Source organism: Anopheles merus, chromosome 2L, assembly GCF_017562075.2.
Source record: "Anopheles merus strain MAF chromosome 2L, AmerM5.1, whole genome shotgun sequence".
Taxonomy (NCBI): domain Eukaryota; kingdom Metazoa; phylum Arthropoda; class Insecta; order Diptera; family Culicidae; genus Anopheles; species Anopheles merus.
In genome coordinates, this window is record NC_054083.1 from 26,554,848 (window position 1) to 26,569,741 (window position 14,894).

The window sequence follows — 14,894 nt, forward strand, 5'->3', positions numbered from 1 at the left end:
TGGGAATGTTGCCCCAGCAGCTTATTTGCTGTTTTCTCAGTCTTCTGTACTTCTCGACGTTCTGACGGGTTTCAGCCGCCCATGCGCTGCATTTTTCTCGGATAGTGCTCACTTATACTGTTCGTCGAACCATTCCTTACGTTCTCCACGTAGCATGTGGCCGATCTTCTGTGAGGCTGCAGTGCTGATGACTCGTTCCACCATACGCCAGTGATCTGCATAGGTCGTCGCATCGATGTTTTTGTCTGCCGGAAGCGCTTTCCCGAGAACTGTCGCGTACCCTTCCGTGGTTGTTAACCATGGAGAAATTCTGGCAGATCTTTACCATGACCAGGAAAGGGTCCGAGTCAACGTTTGAGCCATTAAAGGTTTTGACGTCGCTAATATCCGAACAGTGCTTTCTGTCAATCATAACGTGGTCGATTTGTCTGTTGTGGCGATCTTCACGTGTAGGTGAAGCGAGGTGCATGCTGGAATAAGGTGCTGCAGATGTGCTTGGAGGAGATAAAATGTATAACTCTGGAGGCGCTGAAGCTTCCAATCATTGGTTTATACATCTTCCAATGTCATACCTAAGCATTAAGGTTTCCGATGGCAATCTTTACATCATGTTTTGGACAGCAGTCGTACTCACTCTCCAGCTGCGTAAATCAAAAACTCTTTTTCGGCAACAGTACTCTCAAGATGCGGACTGTGCACATTAAAAATGCACTGGTGTAGATCGGGCGGTTGCTACAGTACTGGCGCACCATTGCGCCTTCCCAGCGCACCTCCTGCTAATATCTCGAAGCCACCGGCCCAGTCCTGATCCTACAGGATACGGGTACAGCTTCCAATTGTGAGTTCTTTCTCCTAGCGGGGGTCTAAATCGATTGGTCCGATACGGTTCTTCTATTTGTTAACTGTTCATCACTGTGGTGTTTTTGGGGATGTGGCTTGCGATGACTCTCCTCCAAACCTCCAGTCTCGTCGAAGGGCCTACGTTCACTGGTTTTTTAGAATCCTGCAGCGATCCAAGACGGGAGAAGACAGAGTAACCTTTCGGGAAGAGGCAAGCCGCTCCTAACATGGATAACAGACGCTCTCAGACAGAGTCGTGAAGAACAATTCAGTTGCTTTCGGATGCGAGTAGTACCCAACTAACAATCTCAATGGTCTTATACACGAGCACTACCCAACACTTCAGATCACTTAGAAACTATACCGCCAACTAACGTTTTGGCGCCATGCGCAGAAAACTGAAAATCAGGATAGTTTGCGTTAGGAGGCTGATTCAAATGAAGAATCACACCCGCATTCCATGTTTGTTTAAGAACCATTAAAATGATGGTCGAGACGTGCAGTGCTGCAAAATGTCATGAAAATTACGTGATAATTACAACCGAAAATGTTGAACATATCTGTGGTAGCTTGCCTGATGCTCATTGCTGATACTGATACCTGATACCTACATACATTTGGGGGCATACATTTTAGCGTGAAATGTTTCAGCCATTGTATGGTTGCATGGTCATACTTATATTAACAATTTTTTTTTTATAATTATATTCATTTTCTTAATGTTTCTTGCTAGCGACTAAACTGTTTGACCCCAAATATTACTGTTGATTTTTGCCCTCTAAAACACATCCGACTGAGGTTAACTCAAACGCCGATAAGTACTATGATAGTGAATTTACTCAATCATAACATTTGTTTTCATATTCACGACGCCATTATCACTGGGTATTTCCGAAACGAATTCTTCTTTCAGTCGGCTGAGCAAGTTTTACCGTAGGTGTCATTGCACAGTTTCAATCCATCAGTCGAAGAAGGAACACAGTTTTCCTGTTTTGAGTGCCACAATGTGCTGGTTACGCGCCGTATCTCTAATCAGGTATCGCTCAGCATCAAACAATTAGGCTTTATTTCATATCGCTTACAGAGTGTCTCTTTGTTTTTGGTTACTGTATTGCAGTATGCTATTTTTAGCCAGTACCTACGGAGGAAAGCTATCCTACCAGAGTCTTCACTTGACTCCTTCCACTTTGAGTGCTTTACTCGCCTCCTTCCGCCAAGTTGAGCTGCTCAATCTGAACGGCCTGCAGATAGAGGAGGTCGATACGAACGCGTTCGCTTACACGCACACAATTCAGGAGCTGTACATGGGATTCAATGCGATTCGATATTTGCCACCGTATGTGTTTCAGAACGTCCCATCGCTCACGGTGCTTGTGCTGGAACGGAACGATTTATCCAGCCTGCCACGCGGAATCTTCCACAACACACCCAAGCTCAGCGTGCTGTCGATGTCAAACAACAACCTGGAGCGCATCGAAGACGACACTTTCCAAGCGACTACAGCGCTTCAATATCTGCAACTGTCCAGCAACAGGCTTACGCATGTTGACCTTTCTCTCATTCCCAGTCTCTTCCACGTCAACGTCAGTTACAACCTGCTCTCAACGCTTGCCATACCGATCGCGGTCAAAGAGCTAGACGCATCGCACAATAGCATCAACGTCATACGCGGGCCCGTCAACGTAGAGTTGGCCATTCTGAAGCTCCAACACAACAACTTGACTGACACTGCCTGGCTGCTGAACTATCCCGGACTGGTTGACGTGGATCTTTCCTACAACCAGTTGGAGAAAATAACGATCCACCACTTTGTCACCATGCAGCGTTTGGAGCGTTTGTACGTCTCCAACAACCGCCTTGTAGCGCTCGACCTTTACGGCCGAGCCATACCAACGCTCAAAGTGCTCGATCTGTCGCACAACCATTTGATGTGGGTGGAACTTAATCAGGCGCAGTTTGATAAGCTTCAGTACCTTTATCTCGACCACAACTCCATCGTGACGCTTAAGCTTAGCAGCCATCATACGCTAAATACTCTTACACTATCGCATAATGACTGGGATTGTAACAGTTTACGTGCACTTTTCAGAACAGTAGCCCGACCTGTGATAGACGATGTTGACCAGCACTGCAAGATTGACTATTACCTTGAGCACGGTCTCTGCTGCAAAGAAAGTGACAACCCGTATCTGAACCGGCTATTACAGTACATCGCCATGACGAGCGTGGTGGAAAAACAGCGTAAAAAAGAACCCTGCAGTGCCACAGATGCCATCAACAGCGTGCAGAGTCTGGTCCACTTCATCACACAGCAGCGTGTTGTGTCACTGGAGAGTAACGAACAACTCGACGCCGAAGTCAACGAGCTGAGAGCTGAGGTGCAGCAGCTAACCAACGAGCAGATACAACAGGAGCAGCTGCTGCAGGGGCTACACGCCGAGATCGATACCAATCTGCGACGGTTCCGCCTGTCCAAGGATGAACTAGCGCGCCCGAGCGATAATCTAAATAAAGTGTTCACCCATCTGAAGGACCGGCACGCGTTTAAGTTGCGTGAAACGCAGGCACGCCGTACGGAGGCTGATGCTAAGCAGAAGGAAACGGAGCACCTGGAACAGAAAAACATTGCACTCGTGAAGCAGTTGGATAATAAGAATACAATGCAGATTCTGTTGAGACAGGAGACGTTGCTGAAGCGTCAAAAAATAAAGCAATTACTCGCAAAGCTCAGCAAACACAGATCCAACTAGGGCGGTTCGACTGCACCATACTTGGAGATGCTTCTCCTTCGGCAAACACAGAAGATTCGTCGTTTTTCTTAATTCAGTACAAAGATGGATCAAGATTATTGTTTTGAAAGTGGTTATGAAATAAAAGGACTTTGAATTTATTTGTTCTCACTGATTTTCTTGAATTCAACCAATTTTGAATTAAAATATTCGATAAAATATAATGATTATATCCCGCTTGAAACACTCGCTTAAGATTCAAATGCACCTGACACTCTACGTGCAAAAATCATTCCTGTGCATATGTGTGGTCAGAGGCGGATTGAGCAGTACACAAACTAAGCGGCCGCATGGGATCCTGAGATCTCGAGGGGTCCTAAGAAAAGGAATCGAAACAATGGTCTGGCTCATAGTCTAATTGGTGTAAAAGATTATGGTCATTTTTAATTTGGCTATTAAAAACTTTAATTGAAGCTCTTGTTCAAAGAGTCTTCAATCATAGTAATTTCGTTGAGATCAATCCTTGAAATTATTTAAATTTTAAATGAATATTTAATAAAAACAACTTAAATCGATATTTTTCATTTGTTACACATAACCCTACCAACAATTTATAATACATATCTTGTGCGATACCTAATATCCAATTAATTACATGACTCACTAGACAAAATAGACATTTACTACACAAGTTTCCGCCAGAAAGGATTGCAATATTTTACGGCTATAATGTATCTAAATGTCCAAAAGGTCGGCTAAATGACTCATTCGATTAACGATTTCCTTGTTAACTTCTACATATAAAGCTTTTTTATTTCAAACTCGATATGCAACACTCTCCTCTAGTAATGATGGGCTTGGTCCGCATGAAAATTAATACCGTTGTAGCTTGGCTGCTATATAGAACCTTTTAAAATACACACATTAATGTTTAGATACATTGTAACACATTTCGGAAACTATTGCAACACATTCGTTGTAACACACTCAGCAAATCAGATCATACAAAAGGAAGAGTTCAGGCCACACCGTTCATACAGCAACATTTGTGCCACACTTATTGCAAACAACCAAAACGCACAAAATGCATAGCAGAGCAGGCGTTACTGCAGGATAGAAGGTGATTTGAGAACGCATAGCAACATAGCGCATATCAAAACAATAAAAACGCAGCAGTCGCACATAACGACAAACTCCTCACACCGATACACTTTATAAATTGCACCCTATGTCAATAACCTTCAATTAAAAAAAAAACTCATAATATCTTTTGAGTTTAAATAAAACCAACTCCGACCATGGCAAGTCAGATTCGTTTGGACTGCATTGTATAGAACTATGCCCTTGCTTCATCTTATCTCGACTTTTCATTTAAAGAGTTTAGTTATGCCTCCCTACCCAAGCTAAGACCTCTAAACTCCAGCGTTTCCAGTAAGGAAAACCTCCTAAAGTTTTCTATGATCGCTTGAACGATCAAGTGTCGAGAAGTCCGCTTCGAAACAGTATCCATCTCATTTCTGCAAAAATATTTCTGTATATAACCTATGCCAGCTCGATTTCAAAATTACCATTTGGCGGCCGAATCCAAACAAACGGAAATTTTATCGGTGTTATAGAAGGTTGGAAGAGACTTCACAAGTTTCGTTGAATATTTCTTGCATTAATCCAAGACCTTGCTGTCAAATCGCACTGTCAATGCTCTTGTTTTTCAAGATAAACGTTAACGTGAAGCACGGCAAGCATTAGTTAGTGAAGCTCAACAAGCGTGATGCACAACAAGCACAATTGTTAACATGAGCTTTTTTTGCTTAATTTTGATTATTGCTCAAGTAAATCAGATATTCGATAGTTTGTATCGTTTAATACAAAAATACTACCAGGAACGGAAGACGTGAGCAGGAAAAAACGGAACGTATTTCATCGCAACATGCGATCATGTGTCTCATTTCATAAGTTATATTCTCCGCAATGCCCATTACCACACTCGTGTTTGTTCCCAAATATTTCCCTTTTTGCCAAACGCCTCCAGCACAGTAAGGCAGCTTATCTCGATCATGCATCTCTGTGCAAGTGGATGTTTGTGTGCTTCCGCCAGTTCATCAAAGAAAGAAAGAAGCGTGTACACTTCCGTAGTTAGCTCTTTTGGGCTATACCTTCCGTACATTAATTATTAAATAAGCCAGTGAAAGTGTCAATACGTATGACGTGTACCGGTGACAGGGGGACCCGATCTTTCTCTTTCGCCCCACCACGGTAGCGCAAGCGAGGCCGGTGTATCGAATCTCCGTTACCGATCCAGTTAGTGACGCTCGAGCCAGTGCGCCGGTACGGTGAGACGAAGACAGGCAAGTACCGGCTCGGACCACCGTTTGCGCTCAGCTCTGATTGATGATCTACGACGTCCATCCATAAATTGCGTAACGCGCACAGGATGGTACTAGCGGAACTTGGGGCATGTGTGCCATAGGGGCAAGAGTGTCACCAAGCATTTTTTCCATATACACTTGGTTACGTTCAAATTCCGCTCTACGCTTCAAAGGGAAGGAGTGGTGTTTCAGCATCAACTCCACTTCCACTCCATTACACAGATTCAATTTCGTTCATAAAAGCAACCATAATATTGTTTATTTTCAAAAGATTTTTTTAATACATTGTGTTATCAAGGTCTACGATTGTTTGTCGGTTTAAAATAAATATTTCAAGTATATTCTGAAATAAAATATAAAAAGATCAATCGCACTTTTGTTGAATCCTCAGGATATTTGAAAGACAAAATAAATGAAAGACAGCGACACATGGACACTTGCTTACGGGAAGTGAATTTCATGTGACGAGAATGGGTCTCAAAAGCAGGCACCCTTTTTGAACAAGCATACTGAAACTTCCTTTTGGATTCTAAATAAACGTTTCCAAAACGAGATCCGAAAAGTTCAATTCACGGCACATGTACTTCCTTTAAAAAAAAAGAGTCAAGAAAGTGTTACAAAGTAATCAGAACTCCTAAACAAACTCAAAGTCATAAATATAGGCATAAGAATTTCAAATACATAAGTTGCGAAAAGGCAAAAGGATTAAAGAAAGATCAAAGATATTTTTATTTTTTGATTATTTTTTTGAGAGATTATTTGATTTTTTGATTATTTTGATATGATTGGAAAAGAATAACAAATACTTTTTACGAAATATTTATATTTCTATGTTACGTAGTTTGTGGATGTGACCCATTAGATGTCTTAAAACAAAATTTTAAAAGCTTCAATCAATGAAACGGTCTAACAAGCCGATCGGTGAGTGATTCAATGGAATATACTAAGGTAAGCAAAACAGCAACTCAACGGAATGGTTTAATACCAAAATAGGCACACACAAGAACACACGTTCATAAAAGAGAAAAGTGAATTGCAAGCCAATCAGCTCTAAAATTTCCCTAAAAGAGAAAATAGTACCAATTGCAGCACCTTACCTCAATTGCTATCTTCTTGGCAAGAACTACAAAAAGCCCAAACAATGCTGCAGAACCTAAACAATGTCTAAATTGCACCCCTTTACTCGCTCAGTTTATACTCTCGTCATCTGGCTGCTAACACACAATTGGTGTACTTGGACTTGAACCTGGCCTGTGTTACCACGCCACCCGATCCGCTGTCCTTTCCCCTATTTCTGCACGCTCCGCCAGCGAAAGGCGCGATGATGTAAATCACATCAAACCGTGGGAGACGACAAAAAAGTCACGCCACTTTCGAGCGGTTTGAGCGCGGCGCGCTTTCGCTTTTTTTCCCCACTGGACAGTGCTGGCCAGCTGGCCAGCTTCCCTTCCCACACTGGGTGACAGTGCTGGGTGGCTCGCCGGGGCCACCGGATCGACCCGTGGGCAACTGCTACCCACCCAGTAACATGCCCGTGCTTCAGCCGAGCAGACGCGCGCGAACCGAGTGAAGCGATGCAGCCGTACTTGGTGGACCAATGGCGATCGGGCGTGCTGCACCGGTGGGTGCCGCTGGTGCTGCTCGTGTTCGGTGCGAAACTGTCCCTCGAGATGGCCCGCGGCGAGATAGTGATCTGTAACTACGAAAAGTTCCACCTGTTCGACAGCATGTACCGGCCGCGAACGGACAACTTCTGCGTGTTTAACGACGTGTACCTCGGCAGTGACGTGAAGGGGGCCGACTTTCTGGCCAGCAGCCTCGACTATCGGCGGGTCGCGTTCGCCAACTCCAAGTTCCCGCAGGTGCCTCCGTCGCTGTTCAAGAACTTTGACGACATCCGGGAGCTGTACGTGCGGCGATGCTCGCTCGAGTCGCTCAAGATTACCCGCCTGCTCGAGAAGGTGTACGCCGGGGGCAATCGGATCGCGAGCGTGCAGCTAGATGGGAATGCGTCGAACAGCTTGCGCGAGCTGTACCTGGACGGCAACCGGCTGCAGGGGCTCGCCAACCTGACCAATCTGCCCGCGCTCGAGGTGCTCGTGCTGGAGAACAATCCGCTGCTCGGCAATGTGGACTTCGGTCAGTTCGGCCGGATGGAGCGGCTGTGGAAGCTCGACCTCGAGCGGATCGGCATGAGCCGGATCAGCAACGGGCTGAAGCGACCGCTGGCCGAGCTGCGCCGGCTCGACCTGTCGAACAATGCGCTCACGTACGTGCACGTGCGCATGTTCCGGACCTTTCCGAAGCTGGAGCATCTGTGGCTGCACGGCAACCGGCTGTACTACATGGAGGCGGACCAGGTGCGCACGGTGATGCCGTCCATCCGCAGCATCGTCATCGACGACAACCGGTGGGGCTGCGGGCATTTGGCGGCGCTCGGGAAGCAGCTGCGCGATCGGGGCATCATCATCCGGCACGGCGACTGCCGGGCGGAGCGGGCCGTCCATCGCGTATGCTGCTCGGACGAGACGGACGTGGTCGACATGCGGTACCTGATCGAGATGGGCATCCGGCACGAGACGCACTTCCAGCAGGAGGTGCGCGAGCTGCGGGCGGAAAACGATATGCTGCGGCGAGATTTGGAGCGACTCGGCAGCCGGCTCGGCGAGCTGATGGCGAACATTTCGCGGCCAGCTGAGCCGGTGGTAGCGCCGAGCGGGACAGAGGAAACGGTGGATGGGCAGGACTCGGGCGAGCATCCGGAAGGTAATGACGCTGCTGCTTCGTTCGAGGACTATGAGGAGGAGGCAGGGAACGAAAAGTGAGGTTGGTTTAGTGTACAAATGGTGGAGAGGGGGATGGGAGCAGGTATGATTTCGGAGCAAGTATGTTCTGTGCTAAGAGTATGAATATGTCGAAGCGTTAATTTATTTCCTCTGGTCTGTGTGCGAGGGTAATTAGGAAAGTGATTATGTTAAGAAGGGAACATTGAACATTTATTTATTTAATTTATTTTCTATGACAAGCAACTGTAAAATAAAGTAGCATAATTGCAGCATAATTAGTATATGAAAAAATTATTACATCAATTGCTGGGGCAGTTTAGGTATACCATAATTTCCACCACAGGTGCTGGAACAGTTGCTCAAAAGTCGGTTTAAATACGGCGCTAGTCGGAAAAGTCTCCGGAGACACAATCGTCCGGAAGTCGATGTCGTCACGAGTTGAAGTAGGCCAATATCGGCGCTATTCGTAGTCGAACATCATCGTACAGTTGCAATCTTCCAAATTTAACTGTCGACATTATCTCATTGTAACACTATTTCTTAACAACAGCGCCACATTCACTAAGTCGCATTGGTATGAAAGATAGCCAAAATTATGTACATAGGGTAAGTGTACCAAATGTTGCTATAGCACCAATTATGGCTATAACAAACGCTATTTTCGCTCTAAAACAGTCTATTTGCATTCTAAAAGCACGGAAGAATATTTCATTTCAAATATGAACATTTTAACACATGTGTGCTTCATTAGTTCCGTGCTGCTCACTTCCCTTTGTTAAATATCACCCTTTTAAAATGTGTTGCCAAGATTTTTGGTATCTCTTACCATTTTGCTAAGAGTAGCACTGTAGGATACTAGTGATTTTCAAGCACCTGACCATAATATTATCTCAAAATCATCATTTTGGTGCAAAATATTAGTTATTTAACGACTTGTTATCAAAATTTCTTCTTCTTCTTCTTCTTTGGCTAAACAACCGTTGCCGGTCAAGGCCTGCCTGTACCACTACTTGTGAGCTTGGCTTTCAGTGACTTATTGAACCCCCCATAGCAGGATAGTCAGTTGTACGTATGGCGGCACGGTCCATTTGGGGCTTGAACCCCTGACGGGCATGTTGTTAAGTCGTACGAGTTGACGACTGTACCATGAGACCGGTTATCAAAATTTACCATTATTTAATCGAAAATATGCCATTTTTCTGTAAGTCTATAATTGGTACAACTAACGTTTGGTGCACCAAATATCGCAGTATACTATGGATGCTTTGTTGACACTGTCGTTTTGGTCGTAGCGCGTAGTTTACAAGTGAACAAATCGGGCTTCTCGTGGTTATTTTCGCAATCTGTGTTTTAAGCATCATTTATGCATTTGTAAAGTGTTCGAATCAGTAATCAGTGGAATAATCAGTAGAATGAAATCGAATCAGTTTCACCAAAATAATACAGCCTTGAATGACTTTCATACGAAGAAAGCGAAATCTGAAGCCGCGCGTGTCGCCTTATTGCCAAATGCGCTCTTGTTCTTCCCTGAGCGATAGTTAGTGCTAGTCTTGACCGGAAGTATCTTGGTCAGAAGATAGTTTAGCTATGGCTACTATTCTTCATTCAAACAAATTCTAACAGACCACCCTGATTTGTGCTCTTCTTCGTATAGCGCTTAAACGGTTGCTGTCTTCGGTATAGCTTCCAGGTGATATGAATAATTGTCAGGTGTGTGCCTAAGCACGGTGTAATCAGAAAAGTGTACGAAAGTGATTTTTTAGGATTAGCCTCATCAATCGTGCGATTAGTTGAGCGTTGATATCAATACAAATGATGATACAAATGAAGTGATACAAAACGGAGATTTGAAACTGTTAATTTTACTTACTTAATCGTGTTATTTTACTAATTTAGCTGCAATGAACTTATCAGTGATCGATCCGACAGCTTGATTTGAGTTAAAACAATGACACAAATTGATTTTTCGTGTAAATATCTACGAGTTTAGGCTTACAACCACAATTGGTACAGCTATGGCGAATTGCTAAGAACACTATAGCCATAATTGATACCTTGAGATGCAATTTTGAATTGAAATGTTCTAGTATTTTGATAAAAAACTGAGTGAAAATAAAAAATAATCTCGTGTTCTACACATTGTAAGCTACAAGAAAACATGAAGAAGTTTGAAATTTTACCCAACACTTATTTTTACAGGCGTAAAATCGGTATCTTGATGACATATTACAGCTATAATTGGTACACTTACCGTACTTATTTTTAATAAAACTTTGCTGATGTATTTTTGAAACAGTGTTACAATCAAAGCTCTGCTTGTGCAATGTACACGCAAAGTGAAGAAAGAAAAACAAAAACAAAATGTAATACCTTATCACAAACACATTGCAGAAGTCGTCTACGACTCCGAGATCGATCGGCCACGACTCCGACGCCAATCTCCGAACTCCAAAAGACTCTGAACGAATCGGAGTCGAGGTGGAACTGGGGGGTTCTGTTTTCTCCGGAGCTTAAATCAATATCAGCTGCGGTCCGTTTAGAGCCGCCGAGAGTGAAACCCATCACTACTTGGGTAGTTTGCGAAACGACGAGGTAGTTTTGAACACCGAACCGAAAGAAACACCGGCACGTAGAAGATGGTTATCATGCACCTATCAAACATTGCACTTTTGATGAATTTCTGTACTGATAACAAACATCTCAGGATACAGTTTTTCCCTTTCCTTTTTATTCATCATACCCAACGATGTTATCAGGTATATGTATACTAGCTGGCATTGGATGTTGGAGCGGAAGAATGAACACCAAGTTCGCTCATCTGTTAGATATTGCTTTGCAGATCGCTACAAATATGTAACCAGGGACCAAGCATCCTGGACAATTATTGTTCACCGGGTCATGCCATGACGAAGTGCTGTTTCGTGAGCAGCCCAATAAGAGTGCACCTGCAACAATGAATCCATTTTTTTCTTTTTTCTGTATTGTTTTTCCATCATGAAAACACGAAATGGCTATCATTTCTCTGGTAAAAGATATTTAAGTCTAAACATGAACACCACATCCCAAGTTTCCGGTCACCCAGATGACGGTGAAATGCTTTGGCAGCTTCTAAAAAAACCATGCTCAATGTTAATCACAACTTAACTGCTCATTCTACTGCTCTGGGAATCCCGGTGCTGCGAACGGTTTCGAAGTGACCCGCAAAGTTCAATATTGTGCATCCAGCCTCTGCCGATCGCACATTATCAGCATTGCGCGAGTGGAAGACTTCTCGCGCATCTATACACTCGCACTCTCTCCCTCTCTCTTTATCTCTCTCACACATTCTCGGGTGAGCAGCATCGATCGCACATCAAAGCACAATCAAAAACTTGCAGTGGTATTTGCTGAGAACAGTTCGTGCTAATACAAGCAGGTTTGTCGCACATTTACCCCATCACTACACTTTCCGGAATCTCAACAGTAAGAGATGTCTTCAAACACCTGTCCCAACCAATGATGTTGGATCGGTCCCAGCTTGTACTGCTGACCTTTGCCCTTGAAAATCACACCAGACTGTAGTGAGTTAAAATAAACACAAAATCCGGCAAGTGCTGTGCCGCGTTGGTGCGAATTTACTCAATCATAACATTTGTTTTCATTTTCAAGACGCCGTTATCACTGGGAATTCCCGTAACGAATTCGTCTTTCAGTGTGCTACGCTAGTTCTACCGCAGGAACGATTTCTCAGTTTCAATCCATCAGTCGCGGAAGAAACACAGTTTTCGAGCTTTGAGTACCACAATGTGCTGGTTACGCGCCGTATCACTAATCAGGTAATTCTCAGCAGTGTACAGTTACGTATTACTTCATATCGCTTACCAGAGTGTTTCTTTTTTGTCGGTTGCTGCTTTGGCAGTGTGATTTTCTTCACATGTAGTAGTGTTGCAGCTGTTGGGGGCAATAATTATTGGTATACGGAAGAGCAACCTGTTGCGACTACCAAACCTTCTATCCCTGGGAACGGATACTACAACTATGGAAGTCAACCAGCCAACGGAGGTCACATAACCTACACAAGAGACACAAAATTCGGAGATCAGTCAGCCAACGGAGGTCTGCCAGTCATCGGAGGTTCAACCTACAGAAGTGAGACAAACTTCGGAGGTCTGCCAGCCAACGGTGGTCTGCTAGCCAACGGAGGTCTTCCAGCCAACAGAGGGCAGCTGCCGTACGGAACTCCAACCCATATAGGTCAGACAATCTACAGGAGTCAGCCAAATTACGGAGGTCAGCAACGCTACAACGTAAGACCACGACAGCTAGAATACAAATGCAATGAGGGTAATCTGCAGTACGACTGTGTGTTCTACGATGTGCACATTGACATGCAAACGCAAGGCGTATACTTTGGCTTTGAGGATATAACACTAAATAACCAGAAGAATGTTACCTTCAAAAACTCTACCGTTCGCAAACTGCCCGCCTCTTTACTCGCCTCCTACCGCCAGGTTGAGCTGCTTAATCTGAACGACCTGCAGATAGAGGAGATCGATACGAACGCGTTCGCATACGCGCACACAATTCAGGAGCTGTACATGGGATTCAATGCGATTCGATATTTGCCACCGTATGTGTTTCAGAACGTCCCATCGCTCAAGGTGCTTGTGCTGGAACGGAACGATTTAACCAGCCTGCCACGCGGAATCTTCCACAACACACCCAAGCTCAGCGTGCTGTCGATGTCAAACAACAACCTGGAGCGCATCGAAGACGACACTTTCCAAGCGACTACAGCGCTTCAATATCTGCAACTGTCCAGCAACAGGCTTACACATGTTGACCTTTCTCTCATTCCCAGTCTCTTCCACGGTAACGTCAGTTACAACTTGCTCTCAACGCTTGCAATACCGATCGCGGTCAAAGAGCTAGACGCATCGCACAATAGCATCAACGTCATACGCGGGCCCGTTAACGTAGAGTTGGCCATTCTGAAGCTCCAACACAACAACTTGACTGACACTGCCTGGCTGCTGAACTATCCCGGACTGGTTGACGTGGATCTTTCCTACAACCAGTTGGAGAAGATAACGTACCAACAATTTGTCAAAATGCAGCGCTTGGAGCGACTGTACGTCTCCAACAACCACCTGGTGGCGCTCAATCTTTACGGTCAACCCATCCCAACGCTCAAAGTCCTCGACCTGTCGCACAACCACTTGCTGCACGTGGAACGTAACCAGCCACAGTTTGATAGGCTGGAGTACCTGTACCTCGACCACAACTCCATCGTGACGCTTAAGCTTAGCAGCCATCATACGCTAAATACTCTTACACTATCGCATAATGACTGGGATTGTAACAGTTTACGTGCACTTTTCAGAACAGTAGCCCAACCTGCAGTAGACGATGCTGACCAGAACTGCAAGATCGACTACCAACTCGAGCACGGTCTCTGTTGCAAAGAAAGTGACAAGCCGTATCTGGACCGGCTATTACAGTACATTGCCCTGACGAGCGTGGTGGAAAAGGCGCAGCGTGCACAAGGACGCTGCAGTGCCACAGATGCCATCAACAGCGTGCAAAGTCTGTCTCACTACATCACACAGCAGGGTGTTGTGCCACTGCAGGGTAACGAACAGCTTGAGGCTGAAGTAAATGAGCTGAGTGCTGAGGTGCAGCAGCTAACCAACGAGCAGATACAACAGGAGCAGCTGCTGCAGGGGCTACACGCCGAGATCGATACCAATCTGCGACGGTTCCGCCTGCCCAAGGATGGACTAGCGCGCTCGAGCGATAATCTAAATAAAGTGTTCACCCATCTGAAGGAACGACACGCGTTTAAGTTGCGTGAAACGCAGGCCCGCCGTACGGAGGCTGATGCTAAGCAGAAGGAAACGGAGGACCTGGAACAGGAAAACATTGCGCTCGAGAAGCAGTTGGATAATAAGAGGACAAAACAGGCTGAGTTGAGACAGGAGACGTTGCTGAAGCGCCAAAAAGTGAAGCAATTAGAGGCCAAGAAGAACCGCAATCCAGATACGCGTCGCGTTACAAAGTAGTAGGCAAAGCATCTGTGTGTGTATGATTTTACTTGGTCCAAGCATGTAACGGAAATCTTCTAAATTTCGAATGCCATTTTTAAAAAATAAAAAGACAAAACTTTTCAGTTGCAAATGATTCACATTAGGCCA

General features: G+C 44.9%; 3 protein-coding genes across 3 annotated transcripts; all 3 read left to right on the forward strand.

Annotated features, from left to right (window-relative positions):
• Positions 1-1,786: 1,786 nt before the first annotated feature.
• Positions 1,787-3,720, forward strand: LOC121592580 (carboxypeptidase N subunit 2-like). Its single transcript, XM_041914165.1, has 2 exons — positions 1,787-1,876; positions 1,958-3,720. The coding sequence occupies exons 1-2, from the start codon at positions 1,845-1,847 to the stop codon at positions 3,588-3,590; spliced, it is 1,665 nt and encodes a 554-aa protein (XP_041770099.1). The 5' UTR covers positions 1,787-1,844; the 3' UTR covers positions 3,591-3,720.
• Positions 3,721-7,509: 3,789 nt separating this feature from the next.
• LOC121592295 (nephrocan-like) lies at positions 7,510-8,893 on the forward strand. The gene has a single exon (XM_041913693.1). The coding sequence runs from the start codon at positions 7,510-7,512 to the stop codon at positions 8,758-8,760; it is 1,251 nt and encodes a 416-aa protein (XP_041769627.1). The 3' UTR covers positions 8,761-8,893.
• A 3,212-nt stretch (positions 8,894-12,105) lies between these two features.
• Positions 12,106-14,838, forward strand: LOC121592578. Its single transcript, XM_041914164.1, has 3 exons — positions 12,106-12,281; positions 12,370-12,536; positions 12,620-14,838. Exons 2-3 carry the CDS (start codon positions 12,505-12,507, stop codon positions 14,760-14,762), a joined length of 2,175 nt encoding a protein of 724 aa, XP_041770098.1. The 5' UTR covers positions 12,106-12,281; positions 12,370-12,504; the 3' UTR covers positions 14,763-14,838.
• The last annotated feature ends 56 nt before the right edge of the window (positions 14,839-14,894 follow it).